The sequence below is a fragment of the Strix aluco genome, chromosome 1 (genome assembly GCF_031877795.1).
Source record: "Strix aluco isolate bStrAlu1 chromosome 1, bStrAlu1.hap1, whole genome shotgun sequence".
In the NCBI taxonomy this organism is placed as follows: domain Eukaryota; kingdom Metazoa; phylum Chordata; class Aves; order Strigiformes; family Strigidae; genus Strix; species Strix aluco.
In genome coordinates this window covers 58,661,166-58,685,751 of record NC_133931.1, presented here as the reverse complement: position 1 = coordinate 58,685,751, position 24,586 = coordinate 58,661,166, and the positions used below count along the sequence as shown (strand labels likewise).

Below are 24,586 nucleotides of genomic sequence, written 5' to 3'. Positions count from 1 at the left end.
TATCTCAGCTCTAATTCCCACTCTCAGGAGCAATCATTTGGCACTCAGTCTGGAAAAAAAATGTAGAAAACAAGCAAAAAGAAAAAAATTGTGTAAGTTTTTATCCTAATCAGTGCTAGACTTCTGTAGAAGTGGCACAATGCAAACTGCACAAAAGCAGGGCATTGCTGCAGTAGAAGCGAGCCATTAGAATAGGATTCAGCAGTAAGGTTAAAATGTGCATTTTAATTAGAACTCATTTAAAGCACAACCGATCAAAACAGTGATAATGAGAGAAGCCTAATTAATTTTTGTCTAAGTAACGAAGTCTCATTACAGAGGGGTCTTTGGAAGAAAAGGGTTTGGGATGTTAGGGTGTTTGTAATGAGACACAATACTGCTGGGAGCCTGGAAGCCAGACCTAGAGGCTTCACAGGACTGCAGCAGCCACTGTATTAATCTTTTAACAGGAAAAAGTACCCTACTGAGATGAGACATCCCATTTATAGCCGAGTTCTGAGTTGCAACCACTAGCAGAGATATTAAAACACAATCAAACAGAATGGCATATTATAAAACAAATATAAATACAATTAAAACCAGATTAAGTAAAAGATCAAAGCAGGATCAAAAAAAAAGTGCAGTTTCCAGGGAGTTCAGAGTTCAGACAGTAGAGGAGGAGCAGAAGCTTGGAGATCTGGAGCACTTCTAAGGACTAAAGAAAAGAAGAATTAAAATGCTGTAGATGGAGGAAAGCTAACTCAGGGTGGCTATAGGAAAAGAAAATGGTTACTTTTGAACCAAAAATAAGTATTGTAACATTTAAAGAACCAAGCCATTTGAAAAGAACAGCAGCAAGAGGAACACCCCCTGGTTCCTATCTGAGGGTAACATAAAGGCTGCTCTGTGAGCAGGGTGTCAGAAATGGGCTGGGACTGCAGCTCCCGCAGCAGACCTCTCTTTCTTGAAAAGACCAGTGAGAAAGCCCCAAGTCTGAATCATTACCTCCCTCCAAGCATTGCATCTCAACAACAGAAAGATCAAGCTCCAGCAAGCACAGGCACAGGTATAAAATATATACAAGAGAATTATTTCATTAATAATCATGCTAAATAAAGCATCACTTTATACTTGAACAGAAATTAACTGCTCTGTAAAAAAAAAAAAAAAAAAAAAATCTTTCCTAGTTTTGTTAAGCTTTAATATAGCAAAGTGACTGGTACCAGCCAGGGATAGTTTGATCTACCTTGCAAAGATCTGTATTACCAAACACAAGTTTTTCCACAGGACCCTTTTGTCTAGTTTCTTACTGACTGTATCATCCCTCTCTTCCACCCACTGGACCACAACTGCTCTTGTTTTAAGCATTGGCCAAAGCATGCCCCAGGTTTCTTAAAACCCCCTCCCAGGAGCCAGATCTTGTATGTTAATTTTTTTAACCAGTTTTTGCAACTCGATGATTTGGGGCCTCTGCTTATCCCCCAGCTGGTCTGTCAGCCCTGATGTGCCAGAGGCAGTCACCAACACCGGGTGCTTTAAATGAGATTGAGGTGGGGTTGTTGAAGGAATTGAACTCAGAAGTGGCTTAGATTAAGTGCCTAGACAACAACAGTGGGTGACAGGCAGGTGCTGTGACACAGCTGCCTCCTGCTACAGCCCATCCTACAGCAGAGACACCTGAAATCACCCCAGTATTAATCACCAAAGGTTGAGGGTTAGACCACTGATACAAAATCCTCATCAGACATCTGTTTCCCAGGGCCCTCCCATATGCTTCAAGGATTGTGTTCACCCTCTGATTCCTTAACGATCAGCTACCTGGTTGCCAGCAGCAAACCAGCAAGATAGAGAAACACAAGTACTTGTTTTACAGAAGGCCAGTCTAGTGTTTCACCTTTGTTTTGTTGGTTTTTGTTTTTTCACTTCAAAGGAAAATAAATTCAACAGGAGACAAATGCATTTCATGATTTTTAATAATTTTGTGCCATGGTTTAACCACGGCATATTAAGAACAAGCATAAAATCTGTATTTAAAACTAACAACAGCACTTAGAGCAACATCTTCCTTTAAAAGTATTGCAATAAACAGACCTTAGGTCTAAAAACTAGGACATCACCATTTGCTCAATTAAAAGAGTCGGATACACAACAGTTGAAATCTTTTCCTGTATATAACTGGGAATTACGGTGGAAAATAAGCAACAAATTAATTGTGTTAAAAGGAAAATAAATTTTTTTAAAAAATTAAAGCAAGCCAGGTTTGTAACAGCATCACATGAACAGCTATTGAGAAATTCCAATACAGTTGTAAAAAGACTTACTGTTTTTAATAGCTTTGTTTTTACAACAATAAAATTTAAAAGAAAGATTAAATATTGTTGATAGTGCTGTACATATTTCAGAATAGCTTGAAACAAAATGGACAAAAATAAGAGATGTGTTGAAAACGTGATCTTGAAAGCCACAATGTTGGAAATACAAAAAAATCCATACAGTAATAAAGCATTCTACACTGTAAAATAACTAGCAAGAAACAACAAAGAAAGGGTCAACACTCTAAAAACAGGCATTTGATGGTTAATTTTAAGTGTAACAGCCTGACTGATGTACATACCATCATGAAATGCTCTGAGCACAGCAGCATTGGGCAGTTGATAGCTATACAAAGATAAAACCCCTATTGACACTTATGTAGTCTTTGTTCTATAAGTAGAAAAGCTTTGTTAAAGAATATTAAAGTGAATTTTTTTTATTATTATTATTTTTGCTGTCCAGGTCTATGATGCCTGAGGCTCTCATAACTTCTGCTTATACTTCTTTTAAAATCTTGGCTGCCTGCTGTGCTTTGTGGTAAATGGAAAAGCGTGAACACAGCTGTGAATACACTTAATAGATAGTCTGCTCTTTCCACTGCAGCTTCAAAGCAAATTAGTGCCTCTAAAAGGAGACATGCTCGTGTTTGGTCCACTCAATATGCAAGTTTTGTTATGATAAATCCTACCCTAGATTCCTCCAGTGGGAGGTTTGCTCTGTACAGAGTCTTCCTAGTCAAAGGCCTGGGGTGTTTTGTTTTGTTTTCCTTCATGCACAGAAGTGGTACTGCAGTGCAAACAGAAACACGGACGTGGCCAGGCAAGGCATACTTCCAAAACAATTACTCTATGCCCTGACAAACAATAAATGAGTTAACAAGTGACAGTCATGAAATATGAGTATTTGCCTGTGGTACATGCTTACCGATAAAACAGCTCAATATATAGAGGGATGGATACAAGCTACCTGTAAGGGCTTGATGATGCAGAACTGGCCATAAAAAACTTAACACACTTCTTTAGAACAAAAAAACCCCAAACCAACCATGATCAACATACAGATACAGGACTCCTGTGAGGACTTTAAAAGATATTTACAGACAAACGTGTAGCTGAAGTTTCAGGTTGACAGAGAAGTCGTGAAGGACTGTGCTCCAAGGTACCATCCTTGAGCGTGACGGACCGGATTGAAAGCCCACTCAAACCTGAGGAAGCCTCACCATTGACTTCACTGGGCCCCAGATAAGGCCCCCTGAGTTTTAGTATAGCATTTAGTTAGTTATCTGAAATACCAAACAAAAATGCCATCTCAAACATATCCCAACACCTTGCTACCTTACATCTGTGGTTAAAGCCTAACAAGTATAAAAAAGCTACATATAGACACGAGTATCTATGAAAGATTAGTCAGTATCCATCTGTGAGAGGACTAGTCTGTCTCGGACCAATAAACTTTTATATCACCCACCATCCTGGGATAGTTAGAACAAACAGTTTAGAAAAATAAGTACAGCATCTGCAAGTCTCTACACTAGAACTTCATGTTGAGTTTTCCTGAGGTATTTGCTTTACCAAAGAGCCCGCGCCGAGAGTGCACGGGGACGGACAGCCAAACGCGCGGAGACATCAGGGGAGAACCAAACGGCCGAGGGAGCCTGGCAGAAAGTTAAAAGTGTTGAATTACTTTCCACACTGCTTCCTGATTGGGTCTGAACAGGTTTAGGCATTTCTCCATAATCTTAAATACAAACTTGGGTTAAGCCATTGCTGTCAGAGGCCAACACAGCAGCAGCGCTGCCGACTCAAAGCTCACGCTCAAACCCTGCATTCAGCTCGCTACCAACTGCAGCTTTTCTTGTCTCTCCTTAAGGCTTGCACCCCTGCGGCTACACAGGTCGTCAGTGAGTCCCAGCTATACACCAAGCCTTAGGACAGTTTGCAGTGGCAGGATCGTGTACCAGTAGTGGGCATAGAGCAAGGGCTGACTGTTGTCACGAAACTTATTGGCCTAGTTTTGATTTTGCAGGGATGGTTTGAGTCAGTCCCCACTTGTCTGAGCTTCACTTCAAATCTAGGATGTGGATAAAAAGATTCGAAAGGTTTTAGCCCATTTCTAAGTTAAAAGAAGAAAAAAAAAGGTAATCAAGGGTAGTAATAAATAACGTATCTGCTGGAAAAGTAGTAACCAATACTGGTCCAACTCAGCAATAGCGAGGCAACAACCAACACGAGAAGCATCTAGTTGCAAGGTTAAAGCTGTGGAGGTTTTGTGTTTTTTCCTTTTTCTTAAAGTGACACATTGGTAAAAAAAAAAAAAAAGAACAAATCTTCACAGCAAAGATGCATCAAACGACTAATCGCTATACACAGGCTACTCAAAAAGGATTTGTTCTAACTTTTTCCCTTATGATATTATATTGTTATTTAATAGGAAAATAAAATACATAGACTTTTTGTCATTTGTATGCATTCTTTTGCAAATTTTCTTACAAAAAAGGACCAAGCACAGAAGTTGGCATTCACAAAGTCTATGCCATTTTTTTTGTGTTAAAATTGGTATAATCTATACATTATTTTACAGTATTAACAACATCTATTTGTTTTTGTATGTTTGTTTGTTCTACCCATTGGGTAGGATATGTGCATAATATATTCAAGTTATACACAGCACCATACAAAGAAAAAAAAAAACAACAGAAAAAAAGACAGACAACTGAAAAAGCACCATTTTAAGTGAGGCACAACAAAGGTGGGAGCGTAAGGCCTGATCCAAAGCCCCCTGAAGTCAGCAAGAGTCTTCCTACCAACCTCACTGGGCTTTGGATCAGGCCCTCTCGAGTGCAAGGGGATTCCTATCTGCTCAGACCTGAACCAGAGGCACCTTAGTTGCTTACAAACTACCGACATGCAAACCTCCTCAAAATTATATCTAATATGGATGTATATAATTTATTAATAAACCTACCACGGCAGACAGACAAGCACAAACCAAGGAGAGAAAGGAAGAAGAAAAGAGACAGCTTTGTCACCCACAAGATCCTACACACACCACGTTGTTTCAGAAAGCTCACACACCAAACCATTTAAAACAGCAGCGGCAGCAGCAGCAATATAGCAAAGAAATGACAGAGTCATCTCTGGCAGTAAATCACACGGCTGTCGGAAGAAACTGGGAAGTATCTAAATTACAAGTTTGTTTCTTTATTGTTAACCAACATAAAAAGGTAAGCTCTTTTATAGCAGGAAAACGATGCTAGCAATACCCAGGTTGCTTGTGTTCAGTCTAAAAATGGGAGACACAACAGCAAGGCAGAAGTAAGAGCCAGGAGACTTTGCAACACTTCTCAATACAAAATCATGCTTGGTTTTCCCTTTCAAAATAGGAGAAACATACATGAGTGGTTACAAAAGCGACATTAGCAGTCCTGACAACTGTTTAATGCAAATAGTCGTGATTTCAAGGAAACACCAGTAGCCTCCTCCACTGCACGTCTGTGGTGCTTAATAGTGTGGTAAAGCACTTCATTGGAACTGAGCTGCCACCTACACCTGAGTTTGCTGGGAAGAGGCAGTGCAGGTCTGATGTTGGTTTTGGAGGCTGAACTTAGTAGTGCAGCTCCTGCTAATTCCCCAAGAGGAGCCGGACCAAGAAAATGACTCTTTTGCTGGTGCAAGCGTGCCCAATGGGGCTTTTTCCAACATAGCAATGGCAGCTGGAGGTGGGTCAAAATGTAATTTACACCTGATTAATGAGCACAGGCTGGCAAACAATGTATTAAGTATTAAAAAAAATAACTATCTTATCAACCAACATTTTCAGCTGGGCCACTCTCAAAACTTTAAACTTCCATTTCCTAATGAAACATACAGAACAGAGTCTTCAGATGGGAAATCTCTGTAAGTTCAACATGTCCTCACAAGGGACTCCTCCATGCTTTAAAAGGCCTCAACAGGTCTCAGACAATTCAGTAAGAGCGCGTCTTTCCAGGGATTTAAACAATTGACATACCTGGGGTTAGTTTAAGAGAAAAGTTGTAATTGCACTGGTTGGCAAGCAGGCAACACAGTGACAGAAAAGACCAGATACGTGTAATTAAATTATTTGCAACAGCCTTTATCTAAAAAGCAAAGATGTAATCAAAAGCCAGCCTTCATCTGAACCCATTGAACAAATGGATCACTTGGTTCTCAGCATCAGCTAGGTTTGAAAAAACACGCTTCTGAGATTTAGAGTACATGAGTACATTTCCTTCCTGTACATCAATACATGAGGTCTACATTAGAGTTGTCCTGAAAGCACGAGGATTTTTCACAGCTCACCCAGAAGGAGAGCGCTGTTGGATGGAAGATGCACGGTCTTGCCCAGGTCATGGGCAAGAATGTGCACAGCAAGAAACTCCCCTACTGATAAAAATCAGGGCCATGACATTTACAGGTCTGAAAAGCAAATATTCTCATGCTTCCAGCTGTTTGACAAATGACCTGTCATTGTTCCTGAGAGCACAATATATAGCCACTTCTGGAAGGTGATTATGGAAGAGTAACTAATATACAGAGTAGTAGGAGCAGGATACAGGCACAAGTTTGCATGCAGGTATGTATACACACACATGTGCATGGACATAACTTAATGGTAACAACCAGAGAGAACTTGTGAATAATCCTAAATACCTTAAAATATATCAGCAAGCCTACTGTTTACCCTTGGGGGAAGGAAAAAAAAAAAGCAAAGGGAAAAAAAAGCAAAGAAAATTTTGGAGCATATCCATTTTCACCAACATACTATTCTCTTTTTCTTTGCCTATGAAATCAGGTAACCTTAGTTACCATGACCGTTCAGGGCTCAGAGTCAGAGAAAGGTTAGTAATTAATCTTCCCCAAACCATTCAAACATTCCTTACAGATCAGAGCATCAGTTTTATGGTCCAATATCTCACTACCTGTTAGGGTTAGAAATGACCACTTCAGACAGTGCTGTTCCAGACAGTCTACACACAGGACTCTCCCGCAGGGCAAGGCTTTTTTCCCTATTGCAAAAAAAAGTGCATTCTTTCAGATACAGTGTCATTTCACTCCTTGCCCTTCCCTGAACCACATTCACAGAGAAAGAAAAAAAAAAAAAAAAACTTAGCAACACTTTATTTATTTATTTCTGCAACACAAAAATTCAGAGTTTTGGGATAACAGAAGCAGCTTCCAGCTGGGACAAACTGGTGGGAGAAGTGGGCAAGCAATAATAAAAAGCCAAATGAAACAGAGCTTGACCCATGGTTCCTGCAGATTCTATGACTGCAGGAACGTAAATACCTTCCTCACTAGCCATCAAGAACTTGTACATGGGGCATTCATCTGAGTTTTCATACTTACAAGGAAAAAGCATGCCGTAATAAAGTCACATCAGACTGAGACTGGGTTAAGTGCAGAGTTCATCAGTGACAAGACTGAGAGGAGCTTAAGTAGGTCCTCCCTGACAAAAACGACAAATTACGCGAAGTACCACGAATTCTGCACATGCCACATGCTACAGGAAAGGGGTCTGAACACTGCTCTGTTGACTGGGTTCTAGTCTTTGTGTTCCTCACTCACATCTTTTAAGCAGCATCACATACCCAGAGCCTGCTTGTACAGCACTGGGATGAACCCAACCACAATCAGGCTAAATGTACATCCAGAATTAGAGCTGAGTGCTCCACTGGCAAACTGGGCGAGAAACCTCTTTATGTCACTAAACCCCCTGCCTTTTCTAGCCCTGCAAGATCATAGGGAAACGTCAAAGACTGGGCATATTTAGCACAAAGAAGGGAGCCATGCCAAGCCACACAAGGGAAAAATTAACCTTTGCAGTAGGATAGAGGTCATAATGCTTTATTTCTTAAAGGTACATTTAAAAAAAAATCTTTTAACTTGACAATTTCTAAAGTGGGGACATCACTGGACTGAGTTTTGGGAAGATGGGTTACTGGGCAAACCAGGAGATACAACCAGAATTCAGGCTAATACGATTCATCACATAGAAAACTCCACACACACATTATGTGGGTTTTGTACATGACACACTTAAATCAAAACACCAATATGGAGGTATAATCTACATGATTAGCTCTACAAAGTTTGCAGAAATATTTTATAATTTGCAAAGCTTCATCTGCGTGGCTATGGAATACAGTTTATTAATTCTGGACATTTTCAAAGGGAGTTTTCCATAAATGCTTCATAGAATTATCTATCTTCAGAGATTGCCAATTTGTAAGCCTGTAAAGATTGATAGTGCTATCTAACTCTGATACTCCTTTTACCATTCTGCTCTGTTAGCAAGGGCATATTCTCTCACTGCAACAAAAGAAAAACTAGAAAAACATACTGTTGCAACTTTATACTATTGATGGCACTCTTATAGGAGATCACTAATACTCATCAGAAAATACCATATTTACTCCTGTAAGAGGCTCCAAAATAAAAGCAACAGACTGGAAGCTCACCTATAGCAAGCAACAGGTGACTACACTTTCAGAGCTGACAGGTATACTGGCTGCACATTAGCTGTGGACAGCACAATACGATGAGAAGGCAAAGATGCAAGAGGAAATGCAACTATTAGGTGAGAAAATACTAAGTTCTTTTTAAACAAATCTTTTCTACAGAACTTGAACAGGTTACATTCTCCACGCAAAGAAAAATTTCCTCAGTCAAGAAAAATTAAGAGACATCAGTGCAGACATCATACTGGACAACATTAATGGGAAGTGCATAAATCCACTGGCATGCAGATGGCAGAAGATGGCAAAGGGCTGTCTTCAAAGGAAGCATATTCCCAAGAGATGACTTTGAAGGCAACTTCAAGGCTCAGTTCGCTGAGATCTGTGCATGGGGGAAAAGTTGGTACTCAACTGGTCCAAGCCCAGGGCCCAGTCCAGGTGTGCTCTGCCATGACAAACAAGTTCCAGCTGTTCTCACCTGAAGAGTTCTCCACTACATAATCCTAATTTAGGCAACAGCACAGTAGCTGTGTAGGCACACACATTCTCTGGCTTAAAAGCTCACTTCTGAAGGACAACAAAAAAATCACTGAAACCAAAACCAACATTTGCTGGTTTTGTCTTCTGTTTATTTTTAACTAAGAATTCCGTTCATCAGTTGTTTGTAAAAATCTAATCTCACAGCTTTTATTCCCAGGAACCAGACATGACAAGAGCCCTAGCTGACTGACAGCCACCTAGTCATCTCCTAAACACCCGTCCTGTGGGTCTGAGTGGAAATAAAAAAAGTGAATACCATCATACAGTCTCTATCTCTCCCTTCAAACACATAAATTAAAAGGCAGCTTTAGTCTCCATTACCAGTGTGACTCAGACCAGAAAACAATTACAGCGACAAATGAGGCTGTGTATTCAGACTGACAGTTATACAAATGTTTTCTAAACTAGAATAAAACCAAATTACCTTATGAAGAAAATAATCTACACTGAGGCCCATAAAACACACACACAGACACGCACACTGTTTTGGCATTAAAACTCTGCATAGATCAAAGATGCACTTCAGTTATCAGAGCCCCCGGTGTACAGAAGTCCTGCAGAAATCCAGCCTCCAGCTACGGGACCAGGTGCTAGGGCACGTACTCCTCTGCAGCACCCTCCGGGCACTCAGCGGCTGTTGCCCGTAACCAAGCACAAGGCTTAAGAAAATAGAAAAAAAGTGAAAGTTCTTAAAGTGAAAAGGTCTACGACACACTCATACACATATATATTAGAAACTACTCAAGCTAAGACTCTAAATGTTCTTACTTTAAGTCCATTTCCAAACTGCATTTTAAGTGCAAGTTGTGCTTTTTCATGTGCTTGTGATGCCACTATCACCATTTGTCAACTGCCTTCCAGCGTTGCGTGTGCTTCCACGCAGAAACAGCCAGGGAAGAAACACCCCACATGCCACTTTACAGGCAGATAACATTTTTCCAACTACTCTTAAGACCAGCATGGCAAAACTAGGGCTTACAGACACGCAGTTAACACACGAGTCATCTTTACCCATAAGCGTAGTCCTGCTGGCGTCGGCCGGATGACGTGCACGGAGGAGAGTTTCCGCAACAGGGCCCAGAGCAAAATGGTTTGCAGTGCGAATAGCGGGCGCTCCCCCATCGCTGCCAGGGACGCCGCAGAAGCCAGCATCGCTGCCACGACCGCTCTCGGTACTGCTGCGGAAACTGCACAGAGGGGTTTATAGCTACGAAGGCCCCTTCACTTCAACAGGATGGATCTCCAGGACTGAACTTCAGTATCTAAAGGATGAAATGGAGAGCGAAAAGCACAACAGTCTCACGTATTTTAACAGCATTGCAGGGGAAAAAAACCCACCTTGCATTTTTATACAATTTATTGCATAATGTCATGATATGTGACTAAATACATTTCAGGCTACAGTGAGAACAAATCTCTAAAACTCTAAGTACTGACGATACTGCATCATGAAAAGGAAAAGAATGGCAGCACTTAGTTAGAATCAATACAAATTAACACATCTGGGATTTTGTTTTGCCGTTTACAAAACAAATAGTCTACACTGCAAAATAGCTAAACCCTAAGTGATGGAAAATGCTGGGATTTCATATTTGCCTTCTTCCATCCAAAAGTCTCCAAGACACTTCACTGATGCACTGTTATTTGAATGCAAATTATTGCAAAGACAAGTGTCCCTGTATTTCTTGATTTGTAGAAGTCAAGAGATGTTAGGCTAAGTCCTGTCCCCTTTTTCTAGCAAACCCAGGGGTAGGGGGGCAAACTCCTCCAGATTCCTTCTGAGGCTCTATCATTATTCCACAGGTGAAAAGACAACATATAGAAGAACTTCACATAAAACAGTTCCCTCATATATATTTTTTTTAAAACATTAAGATAGTGCAACTTTTTAAAACACATTTATCACAACACAAATTAATTCCTTGCATTCATCTAAGTTCTCAACTTTATACCTTGGCACACAAAACAGGAATTTTGTTTAATATTAAAAAAAATCCACACCCTGGGAGAAAAAAAAAAGCAAACTGGCCAATTCTTCCCCCATTTATCTAGCAAAACCACCTTCTTCCTTCTGCCATTCAGTGAGTATAAAACAGGCTGTACAAGCCTCATTTCTGTGCTAAGTTAACTTTTAGAATTAAATAATTGAAATAGTTTATTAAAAAAAAATAATATATTCCCCCCCTCTCCCCTGAAACACTGCTCGTAGACAAACTGAATGGAAGTTTGTATTTCTTTCAATCTGCTTTGCATGCAATTCCCCTGAAAGGAATCAGAAACAAAGAACTGGTTTGCACGTTTGGTTTTACTAAGTTGTACCACGTGAAACGTAACAACATTGTGCACCGGAGCATGGGGGTCTTCCTCCACCACACCGCTTGAATCTTTTGTCTTCAGTTCAAATGCACCTGGGCGAGTAACTTAGACCAGGTTTCCTGGTTTCCGGTCTTGGCCTTTGCTGGGGACTATTGTGCTCTCTGAATTGTTCTGCTGAAACTGAAGTCTGCTCCCCCTCTGCGAGGAAGGAGGCACGTTGCTGTGCTGGTGATGGAAAAAAGAGGAGCCTGGGTAATGCCCCATGACCTCGCTGTACGTCGGGGGTGGTCCTTCCATCCTTCCATTACTGCTATAGTTGGTTGCACTTATGCCCGAATTGCTGCTTGGTGGGCAGGGGCCCCCATTGTACATCGAGATGTCTATCAAGTCGCTATCAAAAATGGTTCGGTTGGGCGGTGCCCTGACGGATTCCCGGTTGAGCTCCATCTGCTGTTCTGGGTCCCGGAGCTGCAGGGTGCATGGGCCTTGGTACGGCGGTGGCTCTTCCCCATCAGAGAGGGAGATGGTCGGAGGAAGGTCAATCTCATGCTGCATGTAAGGGTAAGTGGGCTGGAAGCGACTGAAACGGTCCCGCTGCATAAAAGACGGGGCAGTGAACCTGTCCCTGGACCTTGGAGCATACATGATCTGAAACAGGAAGAGATACACACGTGACTCCACGTCCCAGCAGAGCACTGAGGGTACTCTGTATTTGCAAAGAGCTGATAAAATGCAAAATGCTTCTCTCTGTCACCTATATTAGAGATTAAACCCAGCAGATATTGTGCACACGTGCTCCCACACACATGCATGTGAAAAGAAGAGGTGGGAGTTGCAGGAAGGATCTAAAACAAGATGCTTGAGAACGGCTTCACAAAGGAAGACCAAGACCCCACACAGCTCCTCTGACATTAAAACATGCAGAGCCAAGAGAAAATAATTCTCTGAACATAGGAAACACATTCTCTCTAGTCTCAACAACTGACTAGTTCTACGAAAATGTCCCAATACTGAATTTCAGTTGCAGTCTGAGTCTCCCCTTCTACTCAGAGTTAATGTAATACCCTGCATCACCACTGAATTCAGATGGTCATTTTAATACATTTTGTGAAGGCTCGACATATTCTGACGCCTTCACTACTGAAGTGTATCAGGTGTCCTCCTCCCCCACAGTTCTCAGCCAGAACTCAGCCTCCGGGGAGGACTTACAAAGCTTCTGTACTGTGAGTGGAAAACACGTCCCTGGCATATTAAGGCCTGGAAAAGGTCAGGCTTTATAAAAGGAAGAGTTCAAGATACTCTGTGAGAAGCTATTGCTCCTCACTTGGTCTATCCCAGATCTTAGACAGACACATCAGCTTCTTAGATCTAGATCTATCAAACAACTCTTCTCATTTTTGGGTCCATGCGGGGTCTTTAGCCCCTGACCCTCACAGACGCAGGGCCAGGAAGTTATGCTGTTTGTCACATGAGAGCTGAACCACCTGGAACAACACACCCATAAATTATCCCACAGACCAGGAATCTGTGCTAGCTGGAAGATGGGAGACACTGGTGATAGGATGTGTGTTGTAAATCCAAGAAACATTCAGGGAGAAGAGCAACTGGTCTCCCAGCTTCCACTGAATACTCAAATTACTGAGCCACTGCATGAGAGACACACCTCTACCATGTACCTGTGAATGCCTACTATGATAGAGGGAGCTTGTGATGTCTCGAGAGGATGTGTCAGGTAAGCAGAATTTCATTCTTTTAATGAAAAAGTCTTAGGCATTTATGGAACAGGAGTTAAGCCAGGCTCAGATATCCACATGAACCTGGCTCTTGGTCTACACCAAAAAAGCTTTATTTACTGAATAGATGCATATTTTTGAAAGAGCCAAATATACATTACAGGAAAGAGGAAAGTATGTTGGTGAAGATAGTAAGAAATCTTTCCGTACCTCTGAAGCACCCTGGCGCGAAACTGAGCTTTCTGAAGGCCACAAGCACCCTTCCTGGAATGTAGAAGAAAACAACAAAAGAGGAGAAATTAATAGATCACATCACCATCCTGTCTCAATATCACAACTCTTACAAGCAGTCAGCTTCTAAGGACTGGCTGCCTCCACCTAGACAGTGGCGATAAACAAGCAACATTCCACCCCTTTCTTTCCAGAACTAGAGCAAACAGCATCTCTACACCCAAGCAAGTCAAGCTTGGTCCATTTTACAAGTGCTGAGATGCCATCCACAGCACCCAGCCTCACAGGCTGCAAGGACGTGGCAAGCCGGTCGCAGCTATAAACGCATGGCAACGTGCAGAGATGACGGGAGACGCTTCAGCACTTGCATGCTGAGTGGGTACCTGTCACCTCCCAACCTGTGGCAAGGCCACATCAGCAAGCTCAGCAGGTCTGATGAAGCTCACCTGCCAGCCAGGATCCCAGCTGTACACCAGAGCCAATACAGTTTGCAACGAAACCTGGCGTCTGTAATCTCAGTAAAGTGACAGTCACTCTAAACCCAGGTATATTCTGGTCAAAACTGTCAGTTGCCCAATTCCCACCAAAACCAGTAATTAAGCAGCTGAGGTTTCAGCCACCAGCTCCCCTCTTCAACCTCTTCCCCGACCACTTCTCAAGCCAAAGTATTTTCTTTCTCATGCCTCAAAAGTCTGTTCTGACACTGTACCAGCACTTATGGCAGAATAAAAAGGTTAAGAACAGTATGTCAATAAGGAAAAACAGCTTAAGGTATATCTTTATTTTTCTTCTCAATTAATTGTTTAGAGTAGCAGTAACTACTGCAATGGATTTATTTTACTGGAAAATTTAGAAGCTGAAAAGGACACAGCAGCTATAAAGCACAGAATTTCGATCTTGATGAAAAAAGAGAAAATCAAGACATTGTATGGTCATGACTATTTTCTTGGTGCTAATTCAAGTTTTATGATTTTATAGACATAAGAAATTTCAGGAACAGGAAGGAAAATGCATACTGTCCCCAAAAGCATTACCCTGTATAGACTACTTTCAAATCTTACTGTACTACTTCTTCTCACCATAGCATCTTTCAACATATTTCAGATGTAAAAATAGACCTAACTAGATGTTCATCATGACACTCAAGAGACCAAAAGCCGTCTGTGATCTTGTCAGGAGAGTCCACCGAAGAGGAAAGCTGCTCTAAGAGGAATCTCCCACAGGATTCAGCTCTTAACGGAAATGCTTTGAATAACAAAGCTGGTCAATCACTTCTCCTGTGTAGCTTTGGAGAGCAGAGATGGAGGGAGGCTGACAATTGCAATTATTTACAACTTCCCTTTGCAAGTATTCTCATTTGCAAAGACCTGAAGTAGATTCATGTATTTCAGTGCCTATAAAGTTTGGTCAATAGAAGAAATTGCAACTGTATATATACATGTATATACATACTTGTACCCACCTTCCTTTCCACCCCTCTATTGCCCAGATGCCCTCATTTTGAAATATCTGAGAGTATATTTGCATAATTGAAGACAATCAGGTTATCAGCAGCTGACCCAGCAGGCTCCAAATCTGTTGCAACTGTTAAGTAAAACATACTAGTCACAGCTAAAGCACTCAATTAATTGCCCATGAACTACAGGCCATACACAGCCCAACAGCAGATTCCCGAGTGATGGTTTGAAAAATACTATAGCATGTAGCTTTATGCTTAGCCTAACTGTCTCAGTCTCACCTTTAATATCTTCAAGCTCAGGAGAGAGGAAAAAAGGCAAAAGCACTGACCCAATTCAGTAAGAAATTCAAGCTGCCACCACCACTCACGTTACTTAAAACTCCCTTACGAAAGAGATTTTCCTATGTGGAAGTGGAAATGATAACTCCCATCCTAGGGCCCATCTCCTAGGCAGGAGAGTAAGAAGAGCTGAGGGAGATGGTACACTATAAGGAGAAAAAAATCTTTGTGCCGAGATGGAGCAGGACCTGCATGCTGAGCTGAGGCACACAGACCTGGCACCAGCAAGGTCGAACAGAAACAACTTGCTGGAAGAGTGAAGTCGCCCATTACTTCTACTGCTCATGCCTGAATCCCAGTACAGTAAAAGACCCTGCCTGGAGGCACTGTAGCTGCTAGAGGGACCCCACAGAGTGCAACCAGGATGCTGGGATAGTCAATGAGACCAAATGAGCCCAAGGCACTCCACCCCTCGAGGAGGTAGACAGCCTGGGATGCAGCTGAACTATAAGGTTGTGCGGCACTGGGAAGGCCGCACCTCGATTCCTGTGTTCAGTTTTGGGCCCCTCACTACAAAAAGGACATTGAATTACTCAAGCATGTCCAGAGAAGGGCAACGAAGCTGGTGAAGGGTCTGGAGCACATGTCCTACGAGGAGCGGCTGAGGGAACTGGGGTTGTTTAGTCTGGAGAAGAGGGAGCTGAGGGGAGACCTCATCGCCCTCTACAGCTACCTGAAAGGAGGTTGCAGAGAGCTGGGGATGAGCCTCTTTAACCAAGTAATAAGTGATTGAACAAGAGGTAATGGCCTCAAGTTGCTCCAAGGAAGGTTTAGACTGGATATTAGGAAGCATTTCTTTACAGAACGGGTTGTTAGGCGTTGGAATGGGCTACCCAGGGAGGTGGTGGAGTCCCTGTCCCTGGAGGTGTTCAAGAGGCGGGCTGACATAGCACTTAGGGATACGGTGCAGTTGGGAACTGTCAGTGCTAGGTTAACGGTTGGACTAGATGATCTTCAAGGTCCCTTCCAACCTAGATGATTCTGTGATTCTGTGAAATCCTTAGGATGCAAGGACATGTAACAACATGGTCTCTGTGACAATGTGTCCTACAGGCCACCTGTAGCTACTCCCTTCCCTAAGGTTTCCTCTGGTGAGAGCAATAGGCTGAATAAATCATTTGGCAGCAGCCAACCCCCAGTAAGATCTCTATCCCAGGAACCAGAGGAACTCCCCAAGCGTATGCCTGGGTAGCACGTGCTCAGCATGCCCACGCTTGGAAAACACCAGACTCACACACCATGTGCAGACCAACCTCACCATGCATACGTGGTCAGTCTAGGGCCACAGTACAAGATTCTCTCATCACCACTAGAATAAGCCCAGACTAACTGGCCCCAGATAGGAAAAGGCACTACAGTCTTACTTAGTGCATGAACAAATCTTAAAATGGACAGCAAGATAGGCAAAGGAGAAAGGGAAGGAGCTGACAGACAACTGGGTTTCCTGCACTCAGCTATAGAGGAATCCTTGAATCCTCCTAGGACATGAACTTTTTGTACAGTGACCTGCAGTGACAAATGCAAACATGTAGAGGGGCTTCCGAAACTTTAAGAAAGCACTATGACAACATGGGAAGCAGAGTACAGAGAGGAGAAAGAGAGAAAGAGACAATGGACAACATGTCAGTGCTTAATTATGAATGGCTCTATGGGACTTATAAATATATAAGTATTTGAGGAATACAATAGAACAGGAAAATAATTTAAGCTTAATATCACACACTAGATACTAGATATGTAAAAGGATAATTTTTACATAGCATGTATTTCTTAGGTGTCTCTGAGCCAGACTCAGTAGCTCACTACTAAGCTGTCAGCTCCTGCTTCAGGGCTGGCTTGGGAACTGCCAGCTCAGAGCAAAGGCAGACTTTGCTTGGGTCTGTCTGCAATCACTTATCCAGACATGCCTTTCTGCTAACATCCCAAGCATAAAAGTTCAGAAATCAATAAAAATTTAACACACCGAAGTGTGCTTTGCTGAATCTTGCCCTGAAATGCTATAGGGGTTTTCTGCACTTAACCTTCTATAGATAAACCCCATGCCTGGAAAAAGAGAACTGCAACCGAACAGGTGCCTGCCCCACCTTCCCAATTTTGGTCTTCTCAATCATTCTGCCTTCCTGAAATCATTGCATCCACCACAAGAGACTTACTATCTACCTATCTCAAGTCTTCATATCAGGGAAATGCTCCCTCCCCTGCACTGGGTAGATACAACCTAACTCAAGGGTTGGTGTCCACCTACCCCACTGTTCTTGGGGGGATGACAGCAGGTTGAGAGAAGAAAGGAAAAACCTCAGTGCTGCAGAATGAAAATATCCCCAGGACTTCTTTTACCCCAAGACGTAGATGTAAGAAACAACATGCTGGAACTGCCATGAACAATCTGGGGTGACTTGCACTGAAAAAAATGTTATTTCTTGCTCTCTCCTTGTCCCTCTACTTACAGACCTTCATTTGACAGCTCATATGTTTCCCTATGCTCAGATCAGTGAAAATCAGGTAAGAACTGTCAGGACTTGTATTCATATTCCTTCATATTGTTTCTCTCTTTATTATTCAAAAAAACAAGGTAGATTGGCCTAACAGTAAGAAAACCTGCTTTCGACTTCTTTTCACTCAGTGACTTCTCATCCCACTTCTCGTCCTGCAAGCAAGATGAGATTGGGCACAGGCAATGCAGCTCGGCAAGACAGCTAACCAGCCGCCAGGCCTGGCGCAAGCTCGCAGCCCCAGCACCGCACTGCCTGGCATCGTGCCGACAGGCACTTCCCAGCTAGCAAATCCAGCGCTGGCAGTCCTGCCCAATGCCCCCTCGCACCAAATGCCTGGGGATTTGTACAAGTAGTTCTCAGGTATGTGCAATCAAGGCTAAACGTGAGCAAATGCAACTAATCCATTCTTTTTCTGTGAGCAATATATAAAATTTACCTGCTTCTTACAGGTTCTCAATAGCTAGTCACTTCAACTTTCTCCTTCTTAAAAGAGACTAAAGTTCTTCAGGTGTGAGCTTCAATATGTAAAAGTAACTGGAAAGGAAAGCTTATGTATTTATTCCCTATATTGTATTCATTTTTAACATTGTTAGGTTTTGGAATGAAAAAGGATGAGTCTCCATGGTAAATCCTAGCTCCTACAAATAACACCAAAGCAAGAAAAATTGTAGGGATCCAGCTACATCTTCTGCTGACCTTTGCCATTCCTGGGTTTCATGATAATTTATAGAAATTAATTTTGCAATTAGGTTTTGAAATAACAGCACCATTTAATAAATTCAGTTGGGCGATTACTTATTTTACAGTGATGATTATTTAACTCAATATTTAGAACTTAGGAGACTGGATAAACCTAAGATAATTTGCCTAATTTGTATTTTAGAAAGGTTTACAGCCTCTAGGATTAAACAGTTTAGGAAGATGATTTTTTGAAGCCATTTTTAAACACTGTACTTCCTGAAGCACACAGTGTTATCCAACTACCTCATCTGAGCATCAGCACATTGACAGGCAGCAGGAAAGAAATTTAAGAGAAGGAGAATTTTTAACTCCAGATGAATTGTAGGTAAAAGTTTATGCTCAGCAAGAAGAATTCCTCAAACTGTAGTGAAACAAAAGCATCCCTGTGCTGGTTTTTGCTGGGATAGTTATTTTTCTTCATAGTAGCTAGTACAAGACTATGTTTCGAATTTGTGCTGGGAACAGTGTTGCTAATACTGTAATGTTTTCTACTGCTGAGCAGTGCTTACGCAGTGTCAAGGCCTTTTCTGCTTCTCACCCCACCCCACCAGTGAGCAGGCTGGGGGTGCACAAGAAGTTGGGAGGGGACACAGCCAGGACAGCTGACCCCAGCTGACCAAAGGAGTATCCCAGACCATATGATGTCCTGCTCAACATATAAAGCTGGGGGAAGAAGAAGGGAGGAGGGAACATTCAGGGTTATAGTGCTTCTTCCCAAGTAACCATTACACATGATGGAGCCCTGCTTTCCTGGAGATGGCTGAACACCTGCCTGCGATGGGAAGTGGTGAATGAATTCCTTGTTTTGCTTTGCTTTGCCTGTGCATGCAGCTTTTGCTTTACCTATTAAACTGTCTTTATCTCAACCCATGAGTCTTCTCACTTTTACCCATCCAATTCTCTTCCCCAGCCCTCTGGGAATAAGTGGCTGTGTGGCACTCAGTTGCTGGCTGGGTTTAAACCACAATTCCATATAATCCAAACTTTGCTTTTTAACTGACTCTTAAGGAGATTTTCAGTTTTTCTCTGCTTTCCAGTTTCTGAGAATTAGAGCTCTGCCTGAAATTTTATTTCCCGAGAAACAAAAGTCAGTTTTTCACTTTCTGAAGTGTATTACAGGTATTAAGAAGGCCCCTCTTTTCCCCTCGATTAAACACATTTTTTTTTTTAAATATGCATATATATACACACACTAACGTACACAGCTTTTTTGCAAATAGTTTCAGAGAGCAGTGTAGTTTCTGATTTTGGCCCTAGGTGGCAGTGATACATTACACCACATTAAAGCAGTGGCTTGCTCAAAATGCCCCGGGAAGGCACAGGGGCTCGTTCCTCCCTGCCTCTTCCCGAGTGATACAGACCATCACAGCTCTGAAGATTGCAACATTTTCCCTGCCGAACACAAGCAAAGCAAACTATTGCGTTGCCTCCAACAGAATGACAAATATTGCAGGAGGATTGCTCTTTCCTTTAAAAGCTGTGTTTCCCCAAGGGCAGGAAAGGTTACAGCGTCTGGCAGAGCAGTGCACAGTACCAAGGAGAAGTACTAGAAAGAGGTAATTACGGACAGCGCCAAACCTCTCACATGTAGTCTGCCTCCCTACACTTACAGCAATTATTTCTGTTACTTAATGCTTTAAAACTTTTATTTCCCCAACTTCACAGCACTTTACCACTTTAAGTAATCCTCATTTCATCCAAGTGAAGGAAATAAGTACCATTAGCCTTCCTCCTTTATTTGGAGATGAAGCAAGTTGCCCAAGGTGACACACTGAGTCAGGAGCCACCCAAAGCCAGCGTTCCTCACTTCCAGCCCTACCTGCAGGTTTCCTAGACAATCCTGCTCTTATTAAAGATGTTCTGACTTTATTGTGGTAGACTTCAAAGAGCAAGAGCCAGTGCACACTGTCCCTCCTGGCAGCACTCCCCAAAGAGAGGCAAGCCCGTGCCCCTAACACAGACGGCAGGAGAACACAGCGCTTGTCCAGCTCCTGCCAACTGATGCCTGGCATAAAGCAAAAGGTTTGGCAAAGCAGGGTTATCTACAGCACTCACACTCTCTCCCAGCTAAAGAGTGGGTTCTTGTTCCCAGTGATATTTTCTTTCTTTTGCACATGTCAGTAAGAAAATGAGAACGAGTGGGCCAGGGATGCCAGCAGGGAACAGAAGGAATAATGCTAACACTGGTAGGGAATAATTTAAGAGGCCAAGAGGCAACACTAACATTTGAAATCACTGACAAATCCCTGGAGTTGTCAATATTATTGAGTATTTTCTGTCACCCGCCTGATGTTCCCCTTTTATTCTGAAATAGCTGTTCCAAGGAGGGCAGCAGTATTTTTACAGCTGTACTCCTGGAGTTTAGCATTCAAGATGGTCGTTATCAATGCAGGTCCTAATGCAAGCTGACTAGCCCTAGCAGCGATGCCGCCCTCGGTGCTGGGAGGCAGGGGCTGGTCAGGGTGAGCATCTTGTGTGATGGATGCAAGGACTTTGCTGCCAGGAGTGGGCCTGGGGCAGTCCAAGTGTTCAGTACTCTCTCAACATCCACTTATAAGAGGAAAAAAAACCACAAAGACAGAAGCCACCAGGATGGGGAGAAGGAATCAATTTAGGAACATCAGAAGCTCATTAAGTACCTCCCTGTAAGTCACTTAGTTAATCTCTTTTCCCTCAACGTCCCCCTGGAAATCACTGGTGATGACACTAAGAGTTAATCATCAGAAAGCAAGATTTATCTTGGTTTTATCCCATCAAACAGCAGAGTGCTGCAGCAGCTGCAGCTCCCTACATTCCAACAGGATGGTTTTGGTTCCCAGCAACGCTGCCCTCCCAGTACAACGTCAGTCCTCCCAAAGCACCACCAGCAACACGCACCTCCCCTGGGACATCAGACACACATACCCTGTGCACACATGTGCCTTTCTAAGGCTGCCACGTTGCTCTGCCCCAAAACCCCCCAGCACTGCTGGTAGCATCAGCCACTCCGCGGGAGAGGTTGTGTCGTCCTGAGTGAAGCAGCCCTGGGGATGCCCCTGGTATGCTCCACACCCCTTCGCACCCCTCTCGGGTGCTCTGCAAACCTTGGCTGGCTCCCGGCTGTGAAGCCAAACACTGCTGATGGATCAGTCAGCAGGGGGAAACATTCAATGTTGATACATCCAGTGTGATACGGACACCACTCAGTACCATGCATGCTCACTGCAGGTTGCCCCTCTTACCAACACTGTTGTCGCTCAGCATTGTTCCACCTCTCATGTTATGACCCCCAAAACCTCCTATTTCTGCTAATGTTAAACAGGCTTTGAATGTTTTAATATCCACGCCAGGAGAGGGCAGGGCCTGCCATGGGAGGGGAGGCAACACCCTCGGCAGCACTGCTGCAGAAGCATCCAGTACTCCTGAGCACTCAAAGGCTGTCCTGCCCCTGATGTCATCTGTTTAAGGCCTCAGCACACTAACCAATGTAATAAAACAAAAACCAGGGGAAAGATTGGAAAGATGAGACTTCAGAGGTGATGAAAAGGAAAAGAGGCAGACAACAAAGAAAACATTTACAGAACAGGAACAAGTACTTTTCTGCATGTACTTGTCAAAGAGAAACTTTTTTTTCCCCTGGGATCAGTCCCTTTTCTGCCCTTTGAGTGTCACTAATGTTTGTGATTCCAGTGATCTTTCATCTTTTTAATACTCTAATTTCTGGACTTGGGAGACAATGACAATTTAAATTTCCAGGCTTTTTTTTTTTTAAATGAAGTTCAGCCAGACAAAGAAACCCACAAATACCTTTTATTTCATTATTTTGGAGGCATGACCCCATGCATTTTACAGATATGAGGTTGGCAATAAAGGCAGTAGGTAATTTATCTGTTCATTTCTATTATGCTTTCTAGGAGAACCAGAGTAAGAGAGAGATCATCCGTTTGATAGCTGGTCTTTATGGGGCCAGAAATCTGTGCAACTCAGCCACAGCTCAGCTGTTGGAAGGCATAATTATCTAGAAATAAGACAAGCTTGAAGAAAAGGAAAATTGAGGGTAACAGAAAAGACAAAAAAAGGCCCATATGAATAGAAAGGCATGATTCTGCATCTTGATACAACTCTGCTACCTGAGTTATGTGAAGGGGGTTCACTTCATAGTTCACTAGTGAACAGTCAATTAATTTGCTTTGCCATTTTCTTTTAAGAAATATGTCTGAGCTTCCTCTATTTCTATTCACTACTTCTCCATCAGAAGGCCTGAGTCAGAATGATATTTTCTTCAGACATTAGTAGTTAAACATTTAAAACTGTTCTCAGAGTTTATATACCATTAAAAAAACAATCCCTTGGAAGAGAATCCACTTATCAATAGCATTTGCACACAGGACAAGGTCTGTCTGATTAAAAAAAATAAATATATTTTAAAAGTGTATAATCTAACCTGAATCTTACTGCTCATGCTATCTATGCCATGGACAATGAGAACAGACTGGTCATTTCCAGTTTCACATCACAGAGCAAATGCTTTAGTTTCCCAACCCTTATGCACCACACACTGCTTTTAGGTTTGCACTGCGAGCAGTGCACAACCAGTTTCCATCAGAATTTCCTTCTAACACCCAAGACAAAGGAAAATTCAAACATATTTGACATCTGACCTCAGAGACCTCTGAAGTCTCATTCCCCCCAAGTATGACCTTCTTTTAAGAACAGCTTCAGCTTATCAGAAATCCAGATGAGTAATAGTGATGACAAATCTACACCAGAGAGTTTTCGGAAGAATTAGCAACCAGTTCTTGCCAACCAACCATCAATTCCCATGAAGTGCTCAACTGGCTGTGATTATCATTATTTGCAAGGGTGCCATCAAACTGAAACTGAGTCAGTGTTTTAAAAATGATTTAAGAGCAGTTCTGGATACTAAAGTGGCTCCCAAGTCCCCACTGCCAAATTGCATGTTATTCTTCACAAAAAGGTGATGTTTCCTCCCTTGCTTCCAAGAGAAAAGGCACCATTCACTCTGGTAACAGACAATACTAATGAACCATACAAAGGAAATAATGGGTTACTTCACGCATTTGACAGCTTACTACAGTTTTAAAAGATTTGTGAAGATGAAAACGCATTTCCTTTATCTCAAATTATTTCAATTTTAGGTACTTGTAGCAATTATAGCTAACATTTTCCGGACAAAAGTGTGGTTCTTTAATTATGGCATCCATTTCAAAGCAACACTCCAATTAATCTAGCCAATTTTTCCAGCCCTGAAGTCCATAAAGTTAAGGTTTGACAAGTTCCAGTTTTTGTCTGTAACCAAATTAGAGCTAGATATTCCTGCGCTACCAAAATGTTAGGGAATGAGGCAATTTCCCCTTGAGGAGATAGCTCCTTTCCTCCTCACACAGCCACCAGGGTAAGAGCTGTTCACCCCAGTAAAGGGGTGCAGGTGATGTGCTAAGCGAGAGCTTTGAAGACCCTGCACTCATCACATTTTACAGCTGGCTTTCAGGAGGGAGCTGCCAATTGCCAGGATTGTCAGAGGCTGGACGGCTGCATCCCTGCCTCCTCCTCTACCACTGCTCCCTCCCCTGCCCAGGCACTTTGCTCACTCATCTGGTTGAAATGTAACTGTGAAAAAAGAAGCAACTAATGTTCAGCCAGATCAGCCCCCTGAGGTCTCTCACCACCACCTCAGTAGCTCCCTAAGGACCACAAAGACGGAGGACACATAGGACCAGGATGGAAAGAAAGGAGAGACTGTGAACTTACAATTGGTGTAAGCCATTATAGTACCGCACCTTTCAGTTACAATCGGACAATTTTTTTTTGACAGTGAAATGAAATGAAGCTGTGAATCCAATGTGGTTGCCAGGAATTTAATGCATCAACAAGCTGCCCTCACCAGTGGTCCCTTGGCCATCACAGCCAAAGAGGCCAAGGGCACCACTTTGAGGACATCCAAAAACACATCAGAAGAAGGACC

The 24,586-nt window shown here is 42.6% G+C and overlaps 1 protein-coding gene across 7 annotated transcripts in view; it reads right to left on the bottom strand.

The window, feature by feature from the left end:
- Positions 1-1,934: 1,934 nt before the first annotated feature.
- Positions 1,935-24,586, bottom strand: part of LDLRAD4 (low density lipoprotein receptor class A domain containing 4) — a 294,715-nt gene continuing 272,063 nt past the window's right edge. For 5 of the 7 annotated variants that reach the window (XM_074822547.1, XM_074822558.1, XM_074822587.1 and 2 more), the window contains 2 exons: positions 13,567-13,620; positions 1,935-12,271 (listed from right to left, as the gene is read on the bottom strand). In XM_074822547.1, coding sequence (XP_074678648.1) covers positions 11,729-12,271; positions 13,567-13,620 — 597 coding nt within the window. In that variant the 3' untranslated portion in view covers positions 1,935-11,728. The remainder of the gene's footprint in view (positions 12,272-13,566; positions 13,621-24,586) is intronic. The other 2 variants (XR_012623080.1, XR_012623081.1) reach the window with 2 other exon arrangements.